At 50.7% G+C, this 22,877-nt stretch overlaps 1 protein-coding gene across 1 annotated transcript; it reads right to left on the bottom strand.

Moving 5' to 3' along the window:
- Nucleotides 1–16,547: 16,547 nt before the first annotated feature.
- On the bottom strand, nt 16,548–19,302 carry LOC142818495 (uncharacterized). Its single transcript, XM_075898407.1, has 2 exons — nt 18,449–19,302; nt 16,548–18,253 (listed from the first exon to the last, which is right to left on the bottom strand). Exons 1-2 carry the CDS (start codon nt 18,996–18,998, stop codon nt 17,796–17,798), a joined length of 1,008 nt encoding a protein of 335 aa, XP_075754522.1. The 5' UTR covers nt 18,999–19,302; the 3' UTR covers nt 16,548–17,795.
- Between the last annotated feature and the right edge of the window lie 3,575 nt (nt 19,303–22,877).

Raw genomic sequence — 22,877 nt, 5'->3', positions numbered from 1 at the left:
CTCTCCTCCAGCCCCACTTTTAATAGCTCAGTTCACCACCACCCCTGGAGCAGATGAAAAAAAACTCAAGTCTTCTAAACAAACCCCCTCCACAGTTCTTGATGGTAATCTCTCTTCTCCCCCTCAGCGGGGCGCTGCAGCAGTAGTGGGTAGGCAGCAATCAGTGGGGGAAGGCCCTGGGTGGTGGGTGCTGGTGGGGTCCTCCTCTTTCTCTGGAGCGGAGGAGGGGAGCGGAGGCAGCCGGCAGGCCCTCCCACCCCCGTCAGGCAACAGGAGCCGCTGGTGGTGGTGGTAGGCAGCAGCGGCGGCAACGTCGTCCGGGGAGAGCAGCCCAGCAGCGTTGAGGTTTCAGCAGGCTCGGTGGGGTAGGAAGGGCTCCAGCTGGTGCAGGCAGCAGGACCAGGAACAGGGTAGGGGGGAGAAGGAAGAAAGTGGCCCCTACACCCTGCTTCCTCTCCTCCTTCTCTGCAGCGGGCCTATTTGAAGACACAGGAGAGTGGGTGGGCGAAGCCCGCCCACTTTCTAAAAGCACCTCCCCCAGCCTTGCGGGAGGGACAACTGAACCCGTGCTCAACTAATTACTGGGGACAAATAATGACAAAAAGGGCAAGGAGTGCAGGCTAGAGGTTTATAACTAGGGAACCGGATGGGGACACCGAGCAGAGAACCCCGGACAGTGCCCACTGCTCCTCAAAGCTATCGAAGGAGCCAGTGGATGCCGCCCAGAGGAACTCTGCCCGGATTCGTGAAACAAGGAAGGAACGGAAATAGGCCCCACAGTCGCAGAGAACCCCCTCGTCCAACATCTTGCTCCTGGTATTGTAGATGGTAGTCTTTGCGAGGGCCAGGAGCAGGTTGACGAGGAGGTCTCGCGACTTTGTGGGGCCACGGATAGGGAGTGCATACAGGAAAAGGTGAGGGGAGAAGTACAGCCAGAACCTCAATAAGAGGTTCTGGAGGAGCCAGAATAGGGGCTGCAACCTGGCGCATTCAAGGTAGGCATGCACCAGGTTCTCCCTCATGCAGCAGAAGGGGCAGGTGTCTGGGATGGGGGTAAATCACGCTAAGTACACGCCCATGCTCACGGCTCCGTGAAGGAGCCACCAACTGATGTCCCCGATGGGCCGTGGAATTAGGTCAGAATAGACGCTGGCCCATCGGGGTTCCCCACCCTCTACAGGTCTTAGATAGTCCCGCCACTTTGTATCGGGGCAGGACACAAGGGTGGGGAAATGCAGGGTGTGGAGCACGAGCATGAACAGATGTTGTCTTGGCACGGTCTGAAAACAGACCGGCTGCAAATTTTGCAACCGGCTGGGGGTCCAAGGATGGGGAGGCTGGGGGGGGGGCCCGCGGAACAGGGGCCCAATAATAAGGGATGGAGGCTTTGCAGGAAGGGAGGAGCGGGGCGTACCCTCTCACATGGACCGCTGCAGGAAATCGAGAGCGGGTCGTGGCAAGGCTGCCTTCACCTCCTGGAGTAGGCACAGGGAAGTTCGAGGAGTGGAGAGCCCCATGGGCTGAGCAAGGCCTGGGGGTCCATCCAATCCCCCCTATCGTAGTCCAGGAGGTCTCCGACCATGGTGGTTTCTGCCAAGATCAGCCTCCGGCGCACCGAGGGAGATTCCGCCACCTGCACACACAAGGCTGGATTGTGGAGCAGGGGCTCTGCGAGGAGGTCTTCTCCCTCAGAGGCTACAACTGACCTGGTCGCCGAAAACAGCTTCCAGGTCTGGAGTAGGCTCTGGTAGAATTCTGGCAGCTCTGAGAGGTCTCGCGGAAGACCCCTCGGGTGGATAAAAAAGAGCTGCTGGTCGTATCGGAGCCCTCGGAGGCGGCGGAGGAAGGCACGCACCAAGGTGCCCCATGCCGGACTACCTGCACTAAAGAGGAGTCTCTGCAGGGCCTGGAGGCGGAAGGTCCGGACCTGGCTGCACACGCAGACCAGGCCCTGGCCCCCCTCTTCCAGGGGGAGGGATAGGACCCCTGCAGAGACCCAGTGCAGTCCTGGGCAAAGGAAATCCAAAGCTGCTCTCTGGAGCTTGGCCAGGACCTCCGGGGCTGGGTGCAGGGTGTTGAGCCGGTGCCAGAGCATGGACAGGACCAGCTGATTTAGCACCAGTGCCCTCCAGCGAGCTGGGACCGGAGGGGCCACCACAGGATGTCCACGCACCGGAGTTGGCAGGGTCGTCCAGGGAGACCGTACCGGGTAAGTAGTTTGAATTAAGTAGTTCGGGGGGGGGGAGGCGGGAGGGAGACCAGAGACCACGCGCGTGGGCCATGCCTTCCACGGATCACGCAGACACCTGTGCACGTGCAAGCACGTGCCATGCCACCCTTGGGCAGATGGCTCCAGCTGCGTGACACCCAGGGGCCATGGCCCAATAGGCACATGTTTGTGCGAAGAGACCTGACATTTTGGGCACAGCCTAGCCCCGCCCAGTCACCTGACTGGAAGGCAAGGGGGGCGCGTGGCTAGGACTATAAAAAGCCTGGCTGAGAGCTCAGTGTGGGCTCAGCCTCTGAGGGAGACCGAGGACTGTCCAGAGCTCCTGGCTATTGAGGCTGAGACCTGGCTTGGGCCTTCCACTGTTGCCTCCCCTAAGGCCCGTGAAGACTGCCCTGCCTGGGATGCCGAGGCCTGGCCAAGCTGGTCAGCAGAGCTATCCTCTGACCCAGAGGAGCCCAGGGCTCTGGTGTCTGGTGAGTCTGAGGAGCTGCCTGAGCTGGAGGTCCTGCTTGAACCCCAAGGCCTGTGGATACCCAGGGACCCTGAGGTCTTGTCTGAGCTTGGGGACCTGCCAACTCCCAGAGACCCTGAGAACTTGCGGGAGCTGGGGGATTGGTTTGAACCCCAATGTCTACCTGGGGCCTGGGGAACCCGCTGGAAACTGCAAGGTTCCAACCTACTGAAGCCTGGATTGGGCTGCCTGGACCCTGCTGGGATGACACCGCCCTCGACTTCCAGACTGACTTGCCGGAGACACAGGTACCTGCAAAGGGGGAGATGAGGACTGGCTCAGGGGGTAGCATGGGCTGAGAGCAGCCCTAAGCCAGCACGTTGCAGGCTGGAGCCCCTGCTGAGCCAGTAGCAGCTGTACTGCTGCATCCAGGGCCCCTGGGCTGGGGCACAGTGGAGTGGGTGGGCCTGCGCCCCCCTGCCACCCACCTAAGGAGTGTCAGTCTCTCCCTCGCCACTGCTGCAGGTGTGCTACCTGCCCAGCTCCTGAACTGAGAGCTTCTACAAACTTGTGTGTTTGTGTTTTATTGCCCCGCCCTGCTCCAGGGCCAAGGCTTGCTTAGTGTATTTGAGGCCCCACCCTGGGCAGGCCTGCCTGTTGTATTAGGTGCCCCCACCCTGCATTAGGGCCAGTCCCTATTCACTGTGTCTGTTTATGGCCACGCCTTGCATCAGGACCTGGCCGCTAGGGGGACAACCTGTAGCCATTTGCTGCCCACCCTGAGCTAGGGCTGGGCTGCCATTTTGACTAGCTGCCCCGCCCTGCACCAGGGCCTGGGCTTGCATACTGTGCGTTGGAACCCAGCTGGAATCCGGGCCAGACCTTTTAAAGGGGCAGGACTAGGTCTGTTGCCCTGCCCAGAACTGTGAGCTGAGAGACTTGAGTCCACATTAGACTTCTTCCCCTGTGGCCTGGCCCTGAAGCAAGGCTGGGCATGTGAACTATTGCCTCTCACCCCGGACTTGAAGCAAGGCCAGCTATAGACTCACTGACTTGGACTATTTTAAGGCACGGTAGTGTAGTGGGGTGGACTGGCTGCCCACTACGCCAGAGGCGGAGGAACATCCTCCTGACGGCATACCGACCTACAACCAACCTCCAGAAGAGAGGAAGCGTAGAGGCTGTTGTGGACACTGCCGGAGTCTGTTGTGTCCCCGAAAAGGATCCTGCCACCTGCCATCCAAGCTAATTCCCAGGACTGACGGCTGGTGGGGCTGTGGCGGTGAGTGTACCCTGTTACACAGGGATTTAAATACAGCCATTCTCCGAGTTACAAACCAACACTTGGACCATAACTCAAACTGTTCAAAACTCGGACCCCATTGAGTTAAACGTGACCATGCTGTTCGTAAGCATGGGTCGTGTTCGTAACTCAGGGACCGCCTTTACGACCGCTCCACGGAAGCTTTGGTCGTAAGTGCGAATGGTCGTAACTCGACTGTTCGCAACTCGGGGAGCGGCTGTATCCCATGTTTCATTTGCATAATCACAGTGGTCTTTCGAAAAAGGGTATTTCTAAAGTGAAACCGCAGTCTAGATGCAGTTATTTTGGTGAAAAAAAAACAACCCTTTTTCTAAAGATCCTGTACTCCTCAGGAGTACTGGTCAGGGGTACGGGATCTTTCAAAAAAGGGGTTTTTTCCCCCCGAAAGAACTGTGTCTAGACTGCGATTTCACTTTTGAAATAGCCTTTTTTGAAAGACTGCTATGAATGATTATGCAAATGATGCATGGGCTATTTAAATCCCCACATCATTTGCACTTTCAATTTGCCTAATTTACACCCCTCTTTCGACAGAAAAATGTAGTTTAGACATACCCTTAGAGTCAGTGACAGAGCTCTGTGTCCATGCTGTTCCTGACCCATGTGGGTGTTGCTTTGAAGGCCACATCGAGGAAGTTCTGGATTTTTCAGTTCTGCCTTTTAAATACCCTGTGAAATGACACCCAAAATTCTATTAAAAGAACCTTATTGAATGAGTGAAGCCCTCACAGCTAGGAAATGATACTGGGGCAAATGAAGGTTGCGCTGGCATCTTTCGTTTTGGCACTTCCTAATGTTTGAACATTTGACTTTGCAACCTGACTCTTTAACCTAGTGCTTTGTGTGTGCTGTAGTGCTTTGTGTGTGCTGTAGTGCTTTGTGTGTGCTGTAGTATGTAGGAACAATGGGACCAGTCTGATTAAATGTAATTTCAGAATATGCTGTTGCATCTATGCCAAAACATATATACCTGTGTGTGTGCAAATGTGAGCAAGTGCAAGAGGTTCTCTCATTCTAGCGCCAGATACTTTGAACATGTACCTGAGATGTGGAAAACCTGTATTCAAGGCCCTACTCTGCCTGATTTAAAGAACTCTATGATGGAAAAGCGTTGCTGTTTGCCACATCCCTGATGAGTAATCTATCCACTTGGCTAATCTGGAACTCTGGTGTTTTTTCATTAAAAATGTAAAAGGGGCTACTTAAAACCTTAAAATTTATCATGAAGCAGAATTACTTGTTTTCCAGACAGCCCAGCTTATTACTATCATTTCTATCTCTCACCCCCACCTTTCCCACCAAAGGGAATTTAATTCTTACAGACTCTTTCTGTAAGTTTTTTCTTGAAAAGCCAGTATTAGATAAGTTATCATTTATACTGACTCATTCACTAGGAGAGGCAGGCCTTGCCTGTCCCAGAAATTGGCCCAGTGCACAGGTTGGGTTTTGAGAGCTTAAATTTAAAGCAATAGAAAAAAGTCCTCTTGGCGCAGCTTTGACAAGCACATTATAAGTGTGCACAGTCATCCCACCACATTCCACACAAAACAAAGCTCATATATACATTGAAATAATCATTGGCTTACCAGCCCTCTACCCTGGAGTCTTGAGGCTTGCTCAGAAGCCATGTATATATTTTGAATGGGAATAAAACCTTGCTTTGTTGAATAGCTGGTATGTGCCTCTACTCCCTCTGGGTACGTCTACACTACAGCGCTAGTTCGAACTAACTTAGTTCGAATTAGTTAATTCGAACTAAGCTAGTTCGAACTAATGCATCTAGAACTAAAAACTAGTTCGAACTAGTGTTTTGCTAGTTCGAACTAGTAAGTCCACATTGAGTGGACTCTGAACAGGGCTTAAGGATGGCCGGAAGCAGTGCCGGCAGGGCATAAAAGGAGGACTTAGAGCATGGATATGCTGTCTCAGGCTAGCCGAGGGCTGCGCTTAAAGGGTCCCGACCCCCACCCCGGACACACAGTTCTAAGGGGTGCCCCGCTTGCAAAGAAGTTCTGGCTTGGAGTGCCCTGAGTGCCCACACTGGGCACATCACACCACTCGGCCATCAGCCCGGCTGCACTTGCCGCAGGCTGCCATATGGGGAGAGGGAGTAATTGGGGGGCTGCAGGAGAGCTTCCACCCCCAGAAGCCCGCAGAGCCAGCCCAGTCCTCCCCATCGGGGGCTCGTACCCCATTCCTCCCTCACCTCCTTCCACTTACCCTTCCCTAGCCCCCCTTCTTATTGATGTACAAAATAAAGATAACGTTTCTTCCAACATTGACTCTGTCTTTATTGAAAAAAACTGGGGGAGACTGGGAAAAGGAGGTGGGAGAGGGGAAGAGAAAGGCTGGGAGAGGGGAGGGCAACTAACATGATCAGGGGTTGGGAACAGGTCCCAGATGAAGAAAGGCTACAGAGACTGGGACTGTTCAGCTTAGAAAAGAGGAGACGGAGGGGGGACAGGATAGAGGTCTCTAAAAGCAGGAGTTGGGTGGAGAGGGTGCATTCAGAAAAGTTCTTCCTGAGTTCCCATAAAGAAGGACTAGAGGACACCAAAGGAAAGGAATGGGTAGCAGGCTTGAAACTAGTAAGAGAAAGTTGTTGTTCTTGACAAAGCAAATAGTTAACCTGTGGAACTCCTTGCTGCAGGAGGCTGTGAAGGCTACAACTAGAACAGAGTTTAAAGGGAAGTGAGATCAAGTCATGGAGGTTGGGTCCAAGGAGTGGTATTAGCCAGAGGGTAGGAGTGGTGTCCCTGCCCAAAGTTTGTGGAAGGCTGGAGAGGGATGGCACGAGACAAATGGCTTGGTCATTGTCTTCGGTCCATCCCCTCCAGGGTCCCTAGGGTTGGCCGCTGTTGGCAGACAGGCTACTGGGCTAGATGGACCTTTGGTCTGACCCAGTACGGCCATTGTAAGCTCAGGGCTCAGTGTCGGGGGTCTCAGTGGACCCTCTTGATTTTCATGCACACCTGGTCCTGGGTGGCCAGGCTGGCAGCTCTCCTGCCCTAGACGGCCACTTTCCTGTGCCTAGTGCGGAGATCGTGGACGAGGTCCACGATGTCTGCACTAGCCCAGGAAGGTGCCCGCCTCTTGCGGTCCAGGGCAAGCTCCCAGGAGCCGCCACCCTGGTCCTGGCAAGAGGGGGTGGGCTGGGGGGCATCGGGTGGGTGGCTCTGTGCCGTGCCAGGTGCAGGGTCTGCTAGCTGGGTGCTGGCAGGCTTGCACCTGGCACGGGCACCGTAGCCAGCCCGTGCCCCTTTAAGGGGTCCGGGGCCGGGAGGGGGGCATAGAGTTTCCCTGGTGTTGGCCAGAGTGGCCACCAGGGAAACCTGGGGAGGGCTAGCCTCCCACTAGTTCGAACTAAAGGGCTACACAGCCCTTAGTTCGAACTAGCTAGTTCGAACTAGGCATTAGTCCTCGTAAAATGAGGTTTACCTAATTCGAACTAAGCGCTCCGCTAGTTCGATTCAAATTCGAACTAGCGGAGCGCTAGTGTAGCACCTATTAAAGTTAGTTCGAACTAACGTCCGTTAGTTCGAACTAACTTTGTAGTGTAGACATACCCTCTGATATGGTCAGGACATGTATTAGAGGAGTTTCCAGCATCCAAAAACTATGCTGGAAAGTACCAAGGGCTAGAGTGGGGCTTTTCTTTTGAAGTTGCCCTTAGGAGAATTAAAAGACTGTGGGCAAAACTTCTAGCTAAGCAAACTTTAGAACAGAATTATATAAACAGTGCTTCACATAGTAGGTTGATAATTTCTGCTGAGTCCATGGGCTCCTATCGCTATGGCTATACTACAAACTTATTCCAGAAGAGGAAATGCAAATGGAGCACTCATTTACATATCTTGCGCTCTCATTTGCATATTCTCTTCTGACCCCCTCTTGCACAAGAACCCTTATTCCTCATTTTTGAGGAATAAGGGTTCTTGCACAAAGGCTTTTTTTGTGCAAAATGTTCCCATTGTTAGGCCACAGAAAATTGGGCCTAGGGCGGTTATGCTAAGACAGACCAAGAAGAGTCCAGCAAAGGGTTCTGGGTAGTCCCTGAACAAAATTTGAGACATGAGTTAAGCAAGGGCATGAGATAAGTGAACAGCTGCATCTTTGTACTTGCTGAGCTGAATAGCTTGCTTAAGGAACTGATAAGAAAACACCCTGTCTCCTCATTGTCTGATACTTGCCTTCTGTCTTAATAAGAAAGTTGCTAATGTATCAAGGCCACCTTGTACAGTTGGCACGGTATGCATCCATGCTAGAAGTTTCTAACTAACAAAGGGGGGGAGGTTGCTTAAGTAAATAGTCTGACATGATGGAACTGTCTATATAACTCTACTTGCTATAGAAATCGGGGGCTGGTTCTCAGTGGAGATGGGCTGCTCTCTATTGTCGTGTGCACTCTTCAGTAAAGAGCTTTGTGATTAGACCTTGCTGATGTTGCCTGTCTCTTTGCGGTCAGACAACGAACTGAAGCTGTCTGGGTTAGAAGTCCCCGACACCATCTACACTGCAGTTTATTCTGCAAAAACGTCTTCCACAAAAAGGATCAGAAGAGCATATACAAATGAGCGTGAGAAATGCCAATGAGTGCTTCATTTGCTTCCGAATACATTCTGCTGGCAGCTCAGAGACAGGCACACTGAGTTTGCCTTGGCTCCCCCTCTCTACCAGGGTCAGAGTCTGCCTGGCAACCCATAGGGAGTGAGGTGCCCCTCCCAGGGAGTTCAGAAGGGCGAGGAGAAGCCACTGTTGAAGGAGTCTGGAGCCATCCAGGGCAAGGGGAGAGCTGGCTGTGTGGGAGCTAGTAAGCCCCAGGCCTGCATGCAGGGCTTCCCCCTGAGAACTAGCCTCTAGGGACCTGAAGGCAGGATCCCTCAGCTGGGTTTTATTTCTCCACTGTTGATTCCCAGTTTGTGGAGTTTGCTGGGAGGCTTCCCCAGCCAGGCTGAGTTGGTTCTCCGGCTCCCTGGATGAGACCAGTCACTGCATAGTCAGCTCTGCTCTGTCTCCTGGTTCGGGGCTGCTGCCTGCTGTGTGTGTCTGAATGCTGGGGTAGGAGATTAGTTTCAATTTTGGTGCAGTTTTGTGGCCTGCACCTTGAGCCTTGCACCCTTTTGTGGTGAGGGGAAATCCTGGGATCAAAGCAGCTTGATTCCTGCATGAGGAGGATCCCTGCCAGAAGAGACCAGCTCCTCTGCAGTGACTGAGTCATCTCTGAACCTGAGCCTCATTCATGGAGTGTGTGAGTGCACCATCTTTTAGTTAGTAAGTCAGGGTATGTCTACACTACCCCGCTAGTTCGAACTAGCGGGGTAATGTATGCATACCGCACTTGCTAATGAAGCCCGGGATTTGAATTTCCCGGGCTTCATTAGCATAAGCGGGGAGCCGCCATTTTTAAATCCCCGCTGCTTCGAACCCCGTGTAGCGCGGCTACACGGGGCTTGAACTAGGTAGTTCGGACTAGGGTGCCTATTCCGAACTACCGGTACACCTCGTTTCACGAGGAGTAACGGTAGTTCGGAATAGGACCCTAGTCCGAACTACCTAGTTCGAGCCCCGTGTAGCCGCGCTACATGGGGTTCGAAGCAGCGGGGATTTAAAAATGGCGGCTCCCCGCTTATGCTAATGAAGCCCGGGAAATTCAAATCCCGGGCTTCATTAGCAAGTGCGGTATGCATACATTACCCCGCTAGTTCGAACTAGCGGGATAGTGTAGACATACCCTCAGGGAATTTGGGGATTTTATAGCCTGCTGCATATTAAACCTATGGAGGGATTTACCACCTTCCCCCACTTGTGAGTCCTTTGGGCTGTATTGGACCCAGTCAGCCTCGGTGCTAAACCACTGCAGAGAAGAATTTTGTGGTCAAAAGTCATCAAGGGCCCCAACAAAATACACGTACCAACAGGACATTAACCTTACAGTTGCTGGGCACCGGTGAACCTAAAAATAGTGTTTTACCCTGTTATGTTATATTTGTCTCCTGTTTAATATAATTGTGTTTAATATAGTGTACGTGTTTGTGTTATTTTCTGTGAGTCTCCAACTATCTGGCAGGTACGTGGGAATTACCCTGGGTTAGAATTTTCCTCTTTCTGCCCTGGTGACCCTGCCAGGAAGGGGTGAGGGGGGTGGAGGCACCGCTAAAGAAATCCATAGGAAGAAAGAAAGTTGAGTGGGTAGCGGGATCCAGAAGAACCCAGACCTGTCCATCAAAAACTGTAAGCAGATTGGCCTTAAAGAAGGTAACCAGGTAGAGAGGGGGCGTTACATAGACAATCTCAGTGAACCCTGGCAACCTAGGTGGTGGTTTGTGCTAAACTCATCACATGCTTCAGTGGCCTTACAGAGGGGATGAAGATGGGACTGAAAATTGAGTGTGGGCTGAGTGCTGGCCTGAGAACCAGGCTCTTCTGGGAGTTTCAATTAGTGGGTTTGCTCCAGGCTCTGTTTGTTCTCTGAGGTCAGTTGCTTTACCCCCTATGACTCACCTTGTTAGTCTGTAAAATGGGGTGTTGGAAGGCTTAATTAGGGAATCTTGGGTGAGTGTCACTAATAGTGAAGTATGGAAAACTGTTATCAAGATCCCCTGGAGTTCAAGTAGCTCTAGTTGGAAGGAAAACTGAGTCAGTTAGGAATCTTCAAGTTCGGAATACATTGAGGTAGGAAAGTGAAAAAAATTCTCATATCCTTTTTTTATATTGATTCTAAACCAGTGTGCTTATGGACATTTGACTCTTAAGGCCTTTTAGTGATAAATATTCATCACTTTAATCCCACTGACCTTGTTTTGTAGCCCTCATTGAAGAAGTAAAGTAAATCTATTTACTCATGTCTGAATATCTGTGACATTATAGCAGACTTTTCAGACACTGTCCAGATCCACCACAAATTTGGAGCTCTCAACAGTTGACCTTCCAGTGATCTGCCACACACTATTTATCCGTTGTCTCACTGTTCTGTCCCACCTGTCATGATCTGCTACTAGTCCTTCCATCATAATTTTCTCAAGGTTACAAAAATCAAGCCAAAACTGAAGACTTAAAATATGGAAACTTCCACTATCGTAATTGTGTCAAAATGAATGTGTCGACTGTGACCATTTTTTTTTTGATGGGGCAAAAGCCAACGTGGTGTTTCAATAGTGTTGATGTGATTTATTTCTACCCTTATATCCTACTACAATTTAAATATCCATAGTTATAAATATGTTATTAATTAATTGAAATGATCTTGAGGAGAGGCATAAGGATCTTGCACAAAAAGGTGTGTTTGTGCAAAAAGGAAACATCCACACTGCTTGTTTTTGCACAACTATGCAAATGAAGAGCAAGAAAATGCTTATCAGCACTTCATTTGCATTGCCTCTTCTGGCAAAAGCCATACAGTATCTGTAGCCTTTGGGGAATAGTGATAGAAATGTAGCCGTGTTAGTCTGGTGTAGCTGAAGCAAAATACAGGACTATATAGCACTTTAAAGTCTAACAAGATGGTTTATTAGATGATGAGCTTTCGTGGGCCAGACCCACTTCCTCAGATCAAATAGTGGAAGAAAATAGTCACAACCATATGTACCAAAAGATACAATTTAAAAAAATGAACACATATGAAAAGGACAAATCAAATTTCAGAACTGAAGGGAGACGCGGGGGGGGGGGGGAGGAGGTAAATGTCTGTGAGCTAATGATATTAGAGATGATAATTGGGGAAGCTATCTTTGTAATGGGTAAGATAACTAGATTATTTGTTGAGACCGAGGCGTAAAGTGTCAAATTTTAGCATGAACCAAGTGAGTTATGAGATCACGAACACACATTCCTGTGCATCCAGAAATATAATTTATGCTATCATGTGCCGAAAGTGTCCATCTGCTATGTACGTTGGACAAATGTCTCAGACACTTCGCCAAAGGATCAATGCCCATAAAACAGATATTAGACCAGATCACAAAGAAAAAAGTTTCTTTCCATTTCAACTAGAAAGGACATTGTCTCAACGACTTACTCACCTGCATCCTGCTTCAAAGACCTTTCAAATCTGCACTTGAAAGGGAATCCTCTGAACTGTCATTCATGCTAAAATTCGACACTTTACACCTCGGTCTCAACAAACAATCTAGCAAAGTTCTTAAACACATGCCTAAGTCCATCTCTACTATGTACATTATGGCTATGACTACACTGCAGCCTTTTTAACAAATGTTCTTGCGCAAAAACTTGCAGAGCATCTACACTGCACGCGCGTTCTTGTGCAAGTACATTTACAGTGAAGCATCAGAAAACAGAGCTTCTTGTGCAAGAGTTATTCCTCTCCCCATGAGGAATACGCCCTCTTGCGCAAGAGCTCTTCCACAAGAAGACAGAGTAGACAGGCAACGGGATTCTTGCGCAACAAAGCCCTATGGCTAAAATGGCTATCAGAGCTTTCTTGCGCAAGAGAACATCCACGCTGCCATGGACGCTCTTGCACAAAAGCACATCTCTTCCACAAAAGTACATGGCAGTGTGGAAGACCTTTTGCACAAGAACTCTTGCGTAAAACAGTTCTTGTACAAGAAGCCTGCAATGTAAACGTAGCCTCAGTGTATGAGTGCATGTGTTAGTGTGTGTGTGTGTGTGTGTGTGTGTGTGTGTGTGTGTGTTTTCCCCATTTGAAGTCTATGAAACTTAAAGTTAGGCCCTTGTTTATGCTATATTCTGGATCAGGGTTTGTTTCCTCTGACATTAAAAAATACCTTCCATAAAAATACCTTCCATATAATGTATGAATTGGAGCATTATTGATGTCTGGGCAGCAATCTTTTAATTTCTCCTGGACAATTAGCAGTCAAAGGTCATGAAACATACAATATAAAAGAAAGGTAATTATCCCTGGATTTAATACAGTCTCCAATGTGATATCTGATCTTAATATACAAAACCGTTAACCATCCCTGTATAGCTATTACACAGGCAAAACCAATTTTTGGAATTTCAATAATGCACAAGGAAGAACGCCCCTAGCAAAACTTATTAACATTTCCACAGCCTCTTCATACTCCAGGACCAGGGAGCTGCAGTAGTAAAAAAAATCCCCTTGATCTCATATTAAAATGCATTTTAAACATTAAAATGTCCTCTAAAAAGTCTTAAAAGGACAAACTAAAGAGGCCAGTGCTAAAGCCGAGAAGCCGAAGTGTGAGAGTCTGAAAAGAGGTTGGAGTTGGGAGGGGAATTCACAATGTGTAACTTATTCAGTCTTTAAAAACAAAACAAATAAGATTTCACTAGCCAAATAAAAGATTACAGTAAATTGCAGAAACAAATAATTTGCCCCCTTCCACAGCTCTTCAGTTCACATTGTCTGATGCATAAGTGGTTAGAAAGATTTCAGCCTTATATTAGCTAATTAAAATTAAAGTCTGTGACTTGGCAGGCATTGCTGAGATCTGACAGATGGCAGGGCATGTATGGGGATATTTCGGCAAATCCAGTAAAGTGCTTGAACCACTATTGCTCATTGCTTAACTTTTAGCAACTAAACAGCAGTTTCAGCATGACCAAGTTGGGGAGGCAGAAAACAGGGGCTGCAGTGCCATAGAGAGGTCATCTTGACCCTGCATCCTTCCTGAGGGCCAGATCTCTGTTGAAATTGCTGAACTGTACATCTAGAAAAACAGGAAGCTTGTCTAGCTGCCCTAAGATATATATCTCAGGAAGCCCTACCCCCCCCCCCCTCCCCCCACATGCAGTCTTTGAAAAAAATGCATCTGGCTAGCTTGATGATCAGAAGAAAACTTCTTGCCTAACCTTTTTAAAAAGTGCTTGCCTAATAAGTTTTTGAGTGATGTGTTATTGTTAGACTAATGGATAAATAGGGAAGGAAAATTTGGGATGGTTGGACACTTTCAAGACTCATTAGGGACACTTCTTCGGTCCCCACTGGCAGACGGAAGATTAGTCATTGGAAGCCTTCCCAGTATCACTCAACTTTGGTAATTATTGAGGGGGTGGGGTTTTACTAACTTGTTGTGTGTAAGTGCTTGAGACTAAGAAAAGTTGAGTTTTAAGTGAAAGTATTCTTGTGTTGTCTTGTTTGTACCATCCATTTATGCTAACAGGTGTTCCATATGTTAGGAACAGGTTGACAAGGAGGTGATAAGACTGTGCTGTTCTGTGCCCCCATGCCATTCTGTAGCCTCTTCTCCAGCTTCAAGATATGTATAGTTTGTGTCCTTGCTGCTTCTAGATGTAGGGATCAGGGAATTGAATAGCAGGAGACCAACAGGCTCTGCTTCCCAAGTTCTGTTGCTTAGTGGTTCTCAGGGAGCCCGTGGGCAATCGGACTTTCTGATGCAATGGGAGTTTTCATGCCCCTACCCAGCTACCAAACTTCTATTGCTCTCTGCATAGCAGAACCACATTGGTTTTGCCACCATGAGGCCTTCCAGCATTGGAAATGGATTTGTCTCAGTAAAAGTATGAGCTACCTCCTGTCATCCAAAGCTTCTTTGTGTTTTATTCTTTCAGCCCTGCAATGAAGTGTTTTCCATTGTCCTTCTAGCAACTACCCAGATCTAAGAAAATCAAAACTTAACATGTAAGAGCAATGGGATTTCCCTCCTGCCTCTAGTGTCATTACTCACTCCTCCCTCTGGGCTGGCTCAAAGCATATCTGGCTCAAAATTATTTCTGCGGTTCAGTGGCTGAGCTGCTGAGTTGCACCAGACTGCATCAAGACAAGAGGCAGGATAAATTGCAGATAATTTTCACAATAAGTGATGCATCCAGAGCCATCTAAAGAGAGAGAGACACAGACACAACCATAACCATCTACTTTTATATTTTGAGTGGTTTTGTAGCTGTGTTGGTTCCAGGCTGTGAGAGAGAAAGTAGGTGAAGTCATATATTTTATTGGACCAGTTTCTGTTTCCTTCCCAGATCAGAAGAACTTCGTGAAGTTTGAAAGTTTGTATCTCCCATCAACAGAAGTAGATCCAATAAAAGATACTGCCTCATGTACTGTCTCTTTTTGTGTGTGTGTGTGTGTGTGTGTCACACTCTTATTTCTTCTGTTGTAAAAGAGCACCACCTGCTGGTTCCCAAGCTTGTTTTGGATTCTATTCAGGCTGGCATTAAAGATTCATTACACAATTGCTCACGTATACAGCTTCCAGGCCCATTCATAGAAGGGCCAAAATCTCAATAATATGTATGTAAGATCTTGACCACAGTGTCTCTTAAGAATCTTTCACATTTGCCCAAACTCCACGTGCTTGGTCTGAGGCATGAGGCCTAGTTAACGATGGACAATACATGGCTAAAGAAAAGTTGAGATAAGCAAGAAACAGACATCTTTGTTTAAACAGCCATAAACAAGCTAAGACAGCACAGCCCCAGATGGGGAGCAGTAATTGGGGATATATCATGAGTTCCGGGCACATAACTCACAGAGAGTCTACTTCATAGTTCAGGAAGAGATAACAAGTACATACTCCCAGAATGCCAACCAGAGTTCAGGGAGAAGGCTAGCATGCCAGCATAAGTTATGGCATCCGTCCCTCACAGATGCCAACCCAAGCTCAAGAGGATGCACTGATAAATTATACACAATTGCCATTGCTGTGTTCTGTTTACGCTACTTTTTGCTTTAAGACCCTCTAGGAATGTACCTGTGGGCCAACCTGTCGAGGGGTACATCTACACTACAGCGCTAATTCGAACTAACTTAGTTCGAATTAGTTAATTCGAACTAAGCTAATTCGAACTAGCGCATCTAGAACTAAAAACTAGTTCGAATTAGCGTTTTGCTAATTCGAACTAGCGCGTCCACACTGATTGGACGCAGGGGGGCATTTAAGGGCAGCTGAAACCGGTTCTGGCAGGGCATCAGGTCAGTAGTTGCTTTGTGTGGCTGCTGTCTGAGGCTATCTGAGGCTCGAGCTTAAAGGGACCCCCCGGACAGCCAGTTCTCAGCTTTTCCTGCTTGCTTGCCAACCTCGCCGAGGGACAGCAAAGCGTTGGTCTCTGTGCCCATCTGTGTCGGTGCTTCCCTTCGGGGGGGCTGCCACAGGTGGCAACATGGAGCCACAGCTCGCCCTGCACCTTCTGGTGCACTTTGTGGACTTGCTGCTGCAAGCCTGCCACCATTGGCTCGAGGCTGCCTGGCACCACCTGGTGCACGTCAACCCCCTGCCTCTCCACCTGGCCGCCCTGGGGCCGTGGAGGAGCCGCGGTGGCGCCCCAGCACCGGCGTGCCCCGCCGCGTCTGGCGTCTGGACACCAGCACCAACTGGTGGGACCGCATCGTCCTGGAGCGCTGGGAGGACCAACAGTGGACCCAGAACTCCAGGATGAGGAGGGACACCTTCCTGGAGCTCTGCGAGTGGCTCGCCCCTGCCCTGCGCAGAAGGGACACTCGCATGAGACCCGCCATCCCCCTCCAGAAGCGGGTGGCCATCGCCCTCTGGAAGCTCTCCACGCCGGACAGTTACCGATCCATTGGGAACCAGTTCGGCGTGGGGAGATCCACTGTCAGAGCGGTGCTCATGCTGGTATGGCTCTCGTCGGCCACTGAGCCGGGGGGGGAGGGGGGCTGCAAGGAGGGGATGGGCCGCCCCAGGGACAAAGGCGGGGGCCGGAGGAGGTGAAAGCGCCCCGCACCGGAGGGGTTGGTCTGTCCCGGCCATACTACACGCCGCCAGGGGGGTTGCTTCCGGGAGTGGGGCGCAGGGCACTGCCAGGGCACGAACGCTCCCAGCCACCCGGGTGCCCCACTGATTGGCGCTTTGCTGTTTCTCTCTCCGCAGGTGGTCAAGGCCATCAACCGGGTGCTGCTCTGCAGGGTGGTCCGCCTCGCCGACCCAGACGCCGTCATCCGGGGGTTCGGCACCCTCGGCTTCCCCAACTGCGGGGGGGCCATCAACGGAACGCACATCCCCATCCATGCCCCGGAACACCAGGCATCCCGGTACGTCAACCGCAAGGGGTACCTCTCCATCCTCCTGCAGGCCGTGTGTGACCACCGGGGCCAGTTCATGGACATTAATGTGGGCTGGTCCGGCAAAGCACACGACGCCCGGGTGTACCACAACTCCTCCATGTGCCAGCGGCTGCAGGCCAGGACCTTCTTCCCCGACCGCCACATCAGGGTCGGGGACATGGACATGCCCGTGTGCCTGGTTGGGGATGCCGCTTACCCACTGCAGCCGTGGCTGATGAAGCCCTACACGGGGCACCTCAATCCCTCTCGCCAGGCCTTCAATGCCAGGCTGACCAGGGCCCGCATCGTGGTGGAGGGGGCCTTCGGGTGACTGAAAGCCTGCTTTCGATGCCTCCTCACCCGTCTGGACCTGGCCGAGCACAACATCCCTCCTGTGGTGGCAGCATGTTGTGTGCTCCACAATTTGTGTGAGCGAAAGGGGGAGGCTTTCCTGCCAGCCTGGATGGCTGAGGCTGACCGCATGGCTGGACACTACCGTCAGCCCCGCACCGCCGCCATCCGGGAAGCCCAGCGGGGGACCGTCCGGATCCGGGAAGCCCTGCGGGAGAGCTTCCAGGTGGAGGAGGAGGACTGACCTCTCCCTTGCATGCCCCACTGGGGCCTTCTTCCACCCTACCCCCCTTCCCCTTTCCCCTCCCTACCTACTGTAAAATAAAGACACCTGTTTTTCAAACAAAAACGTATGTTTATTTCACATAACTGGGGTGGGGGAAGGGAGGAATGAGGGTGGGAGAGGGGAGGGGGAAACCTGGGACGAGGGAGCTGGAAGGGGAGGGAAGGGAGGAAGGGAAAGGAAAGCTCAGGGGTGGGAGTCCGGCTGCCTCTCCCGTCTCGCCACACTGCGGGTCCGGGGGCGTCGGTGGGAAATGGTTGTGGAGGGGCGGGCAGGAGGGACGGGGGGTGTGGAGGAAGCAGGAGCGGGAGCAGGAGAGGGAGCAGGGGGAGCAGGAGCAGCAGGAGGAGCAGGGGGAGCAGCAGGAGGAGCAGGGGGAGCAGGAGCAGGAGGAAATGGGAAGCGGTCGAGCAGGCTCTGGAGGTGGCCTTGCAGGGCATGGCCCTGCTCCTCCAGGGCCTCCAAACTCCTCCGGCGCAGCCTCAGGTCCTCCTGGACCCAGTGGTCCTGGGTGCGGAGCTGGTGATCCAGGAACCAGAGGTGCCGCCTCTGGTAGTCCTCTTCATTCCTGGCTCTCCTGCTTGCCCGGGCACAGGCAGCTGCTGCAGGTGGGGTGGTGCGCCCTGCAGGCCCAGGTGCTACAGCTGTGGTGCAACAAGACCAGTGGTCAATTACCCCAGGGGCCCAGGTGTGTGAAACCCAGCTCCCCTCTGCAAGGCCAGGGCCCCTGCAGGCTCCCCAGCTGCTGCTCTGTGGTGGGCAAGGCCCAGGCGCACGGTCCCAGGGCTCTCTTTCACCCCAGCCCCCCGTACACATAAGGGGAGCATGATGGTACTCACAGGTGGACGCCTCCCCGGCCTCGGACGACACAGGCGAGCGGCTCTGTGGGGTGCCTCGGGGGTCCCGGGTCCTGGGCAGGCTGCCGGCAGGCTCCTGGCTCTCAGAGCCCTCCTCCTCCTCTTCCGTCTCCTGGAGCGGGCCCTCTGCTCTGGGGTCTATCACGTCCCAGGGGGCAGGGACGGCATGAGCCCCCAGGAGGCGGTCCAGGGTGTGGAAGTGGGGGCAGGCCTCCAGGTCGGCCCCTGGCAGGAAGGCCCGGGAGTAGGACTGCTGCAGGTCTTTAATCTTGCAGCGCACCTGCTCCCGGCTGCGCTGGTGGCCCCTGGCGGCCAGGCTGGCAGCCATGCGGCTGTAGACGGCCGCGTTCCTGTGGCTAGTGCGGAGATCGTGGACATTGGAGGCTTCCCCCCAAACCTCAATGAGGTCCACGATCTCCGCACTTGACCAAGCAGGTGCCCGCCTCTTGCGTCCCCGGGCAGGCTCCTGGGAGCCGCCAGGCTGGTCCTGGGGAGCAGTGGAGGGCTGGGTGTCCTTGGGTGGCTGGCTCATGGTGTGGCAGGTGCAGGGTCTGCTGGCTGGGTGCTGGCAGCCTTGCAACTGGCACAAACTGTGTAGCCACCCGTGGCCCTTTAAGGGCTCCGGGGCCGGGAGGGGGGGCAATAGAGTTTCTCTGGTGTTGGCCAGAGTGGCCACCAGGGAAACCTGGGAAGGATTAGCCTCCCACTAGTTCGAATTAAGGGGCTACACAGCCCTTAATTTGAACTAGCTTGTTCGAACTAGGCTTAATCCTCGTAAAATGAGGTTTACCTAGTTTGAACTAAGCGCTCCGTTAGTTCGAATTAAGTTTGAACTAACAGAGTGCTAGTGTAGCGCCTATGAAAGTTAGTTCGAACTAATGTCCTTTAGTTCGAACTAACTTTGTAGTGTAGACATACCCCGGGAAGTGCCACGGTCATTTCTATGGACTTAAAATCAGTATTTAACTTACACTTTGCAAGAGGAAAAGTTTGAAGGATAACACCTGTGTAATAGCAAACATGTTAACCTTAGCTATGGGTGGAGCAATTATGTAACCTTTTAGATTATTGGCTTATTATGCTAATTTTGTCTTGCGGCTAGAACCTATCCAGGGGCTCAGAAACTCCTACGCCATTGTTTCTCTCTGCCCATTGGCACTCTATATAATCTATTGTAATCAATTATTTAGCAGTGTCTCACTGAGCCTAACAGCGAAGTGACACTCCGCCAGCCTTGTGCATAATAAACCCTCATGCTTGGATCTATACAGTGTCGAACTTCTGTTCCTTCATTTATTGTGAGAAATATGTCTATTTCTACCAAAACATTTTATCTGATATTTTGGATGACATTCCCAAATTAGGAGAGTCCTGTCCTGGTGGGAGAAAAGCTTCCCAAATAGGTGCCCTTTATTAATATTAGGATGCTAAATAGAAAAAAAAGTAACAAATCTCAAGTTACCACTCAATTATGAATTCATTAGTTATACTTTTGCTCCTGCAAACTGATTTTGGCAGCTGTAAACTAATCTTGGTCATGATTATCAATGTTCACATTAATCTTTTTTGTCCAGGTGCACATTTTTTTTCATCCATGGGTGGAATAAATGTTATGTGCACTGAGGCATGTTCAAATGTGCGCCACCCATATAAACAAAAACCTATCTGTGAGCACTCTGCTCATCAGCTGGGCAGCATTTAAATCTCTCCTAAAGTTCCCCCAAGAGCACAGCTTATAGCAACACTGGTGGTTATGTAGCTAATGTGCAGTGACAACCATCTTTCATGCTGACCACTATTGTTTCCTTGAGTTTCCCTGTCTATGTCCAGCTGCTGTTTCTTCTCCTATACTGAGATTGTAAGCTCTTTGGGGCAAGGACTGCTTTTTACTGTGTGATTGTATAGTGCCCACCACAGTGCAGGACTGGGGTTCCCACATGTTATAGTTATAGCAATAATAAATAATGTTGTCAATAGCATGCAAACACTAGTGTGTGGGGCAGTGAATGAGAATATGGCAGGTGCCTAAAATACAGCAAACTTTTAAGTATGGTGAGCATTTTTGTTAGAGGAAGCCAGTGTGAGGATTAGTTCAAGTCTGGAAATTAGAAAGTAAGTGTATGCAAAGCAGTGAGAGGAAGCCTGAGCTGATGAACTTCAGGCCGCCTCTGTGGGTATCCTGGGAACCAACAAGAAACCTGGAGATAAGGCAAATAGAACAGAAAATACCAATTTTTAGTGTAATGCCAAGAGCAATAGAAGGAAACGTTCAGCAAAGTAACTATTAAGATACATATTGAGAAAGGCATGTGAGTTCACTTTCAAGACTGTTTGGATTAGCTGTAAGAGCTTACACAGTACATAAATATATGAATTCTCTCTATACAGTGCCTTATACATTTATGCTGCATCTAGACTGGCATGATTTTGCACAAAAGCATGTGCTTTTGCACAAAAACTTGCTGCCTGTCTACACTGGCTGTGAGTATTTGCACAAGAACACTGACTTTGTACTGTACAAAATCAGTGGTTCTTGCGCAAATACTCTGACGCTCTTGCTCAGGGATAAGCTCTCTTGCGCAAGTATTCTTGCGCAAGAGGGCCAGTATAGACAGCAACGTTAATTTCTTGCGCAAGAAAGCCTGATGGCTAAAATGGCCATTGGAGCTTTCTTGCGCAAGAGAGCATCTACACTGGCACGGATGCTTTTGTGCAAAAGCAAATCTTTTGCGCAAAGGCACATGCCAGTATAGATGCTCTCTTGCGCAAATACTTTTAATGGAAAAGTTTTTCCATTAAAAGTATTTGCGCAAAATCATGCCAGTCTAGACTCAGCCTTATTTTCTGTATCTCAGGTACTGAAGGGCATTGATATCTCAATAGGAAATTTTGTGCCTTTAGTTTTTGGACTGGGCCCAAAGGACTGAGACAGAAGACCATGCGTCTCAGCACTGAAAGGAACAGGAAATGGGAGCTGTTCAGTGTGCATAGATTAGTTGTGATTTATTTTGGAATTTAGTTAATTTAGCAGTACCCTATTTGCTATTTAACCATAAAATCCTCAGCCTTTACATTATATAATAAAACTGGCAAGATGCCTTTTTCCTGATTGTTTATTATTATATTTAAGTCCTTTAAAAAATATTCTCTCTTGTCATGAGATGGCACATGTGTCTCATTCACTGCTTTGCAATTTTACTCTGAGGGGCCTGCTTGGCCTTCTTTGATAGCTATTTGTAGCAACCAGAAAAACACAACAAAACATCAACAGAATTGGCCCCTTCCTATTTTTACCTTTAAAAGAGAGAGCCCTCTTGCAAGGCTGAGGCACAGTGGTTTGGGGGGTGTGACGGGGTGGGCCCCCCCCATCCCCTGGAAGCGGGCCCACCCCGCACTGACCCGGCAATCACGTTGTCCCTGGTAGGGAGGGCCGGGCAGCCTAGGACGGTGTGCGGGCCATGCAGCGCCGCCCTGCACACACTGGCCGCGCGGAAGCCTGCGTTGCTAGGCAACGCGTCCTGGCGGCCGCAGACAAGATGGGAGGGGGGAGAGGGGGCGAGAGGGGGTGACGTCAGACGCCGAGTAGGATGGGGGGGGGGGAGGCATAAAGTTCCACGGGGGAATAGGAGAGGGAGAGGGGAGAGGGAGCTAGGGAGTTGGGGGAGAGCTTAAGGCAGGTAGGAACAGCAGGGTGGAAGGAGCCCAGGGCAGGGCACGGATGCCGGCGCACCGGCGGTTAAGGGTTTGACCCCTCCGGTGGGACAGGTCAGAGTGACTCTGTCCTTAGGGCCCTGGGCTGGGGTCTGGGAGTGAGGGTGGGCCCAGACCCCCCACCCTGCAAACCCGCAGTACTTTCGGCTGGCAGCAGGGATAGAGCCGGGAGCGTACCTCAGGGGTGCTTGGAGACTAATAAAGGACAAGGGGGACCCGAGGACCCCCACACGTGGTGGAGAATGTGGGTGGGACTGAATCCCAGGGGGTAAGGGGGGATAGAGATATATAGGTTTAAAAAAAAAAAAAAAAAAAAAGGTGGAGGGACACTGAGTAGGTAGGGAGGTGAGGAAGATACGTAAACTGAAATAAGGTCGAGGGTTGGGGGGGGGGGTGCCCCACCCTGGAACATAGGAAAAGAAAAAGACTGGTTAAGGCAGAGCAAGGGGAAGGAGGGGAAGATACACTAACGGTCCGTAAGGCATCTCCGAGCATGGAAACGGCAGAGATGCTTAAATGGCTAACGGAGAATCAAAGACAGCAACATCAACAGCAGACTGCCCTCATCCAGCAGCTCGCGGCTCAGCATCAGGACCAACAGAGACAACTTCTCCAAGAAGTAGCTGAGCAGTATAAATCCCACCAGGAACACTGGGTAAGACAGTGGGGGGGGATGGGCCGGGGCCAACCGGTAGGACAA

This window comes from Pelodiscus sinensis, chromosome 15, assembly GCF_049634645.1.
Source record: "Pelodiscus sinensis isolate JC-2024 chromosome 15, ASM4963464v1, whole genome shotgun sequence".
In the NCBI taxonomy this organism is placed as follows: Eukaryota; Metazoa; Chordata; order Testudines; family Trionychidae; genus Pelodiscus; species Pelodiscus sinensis.
This window is presented reverse-complemented; position numbering and strand designations above follow the sequence as displayed.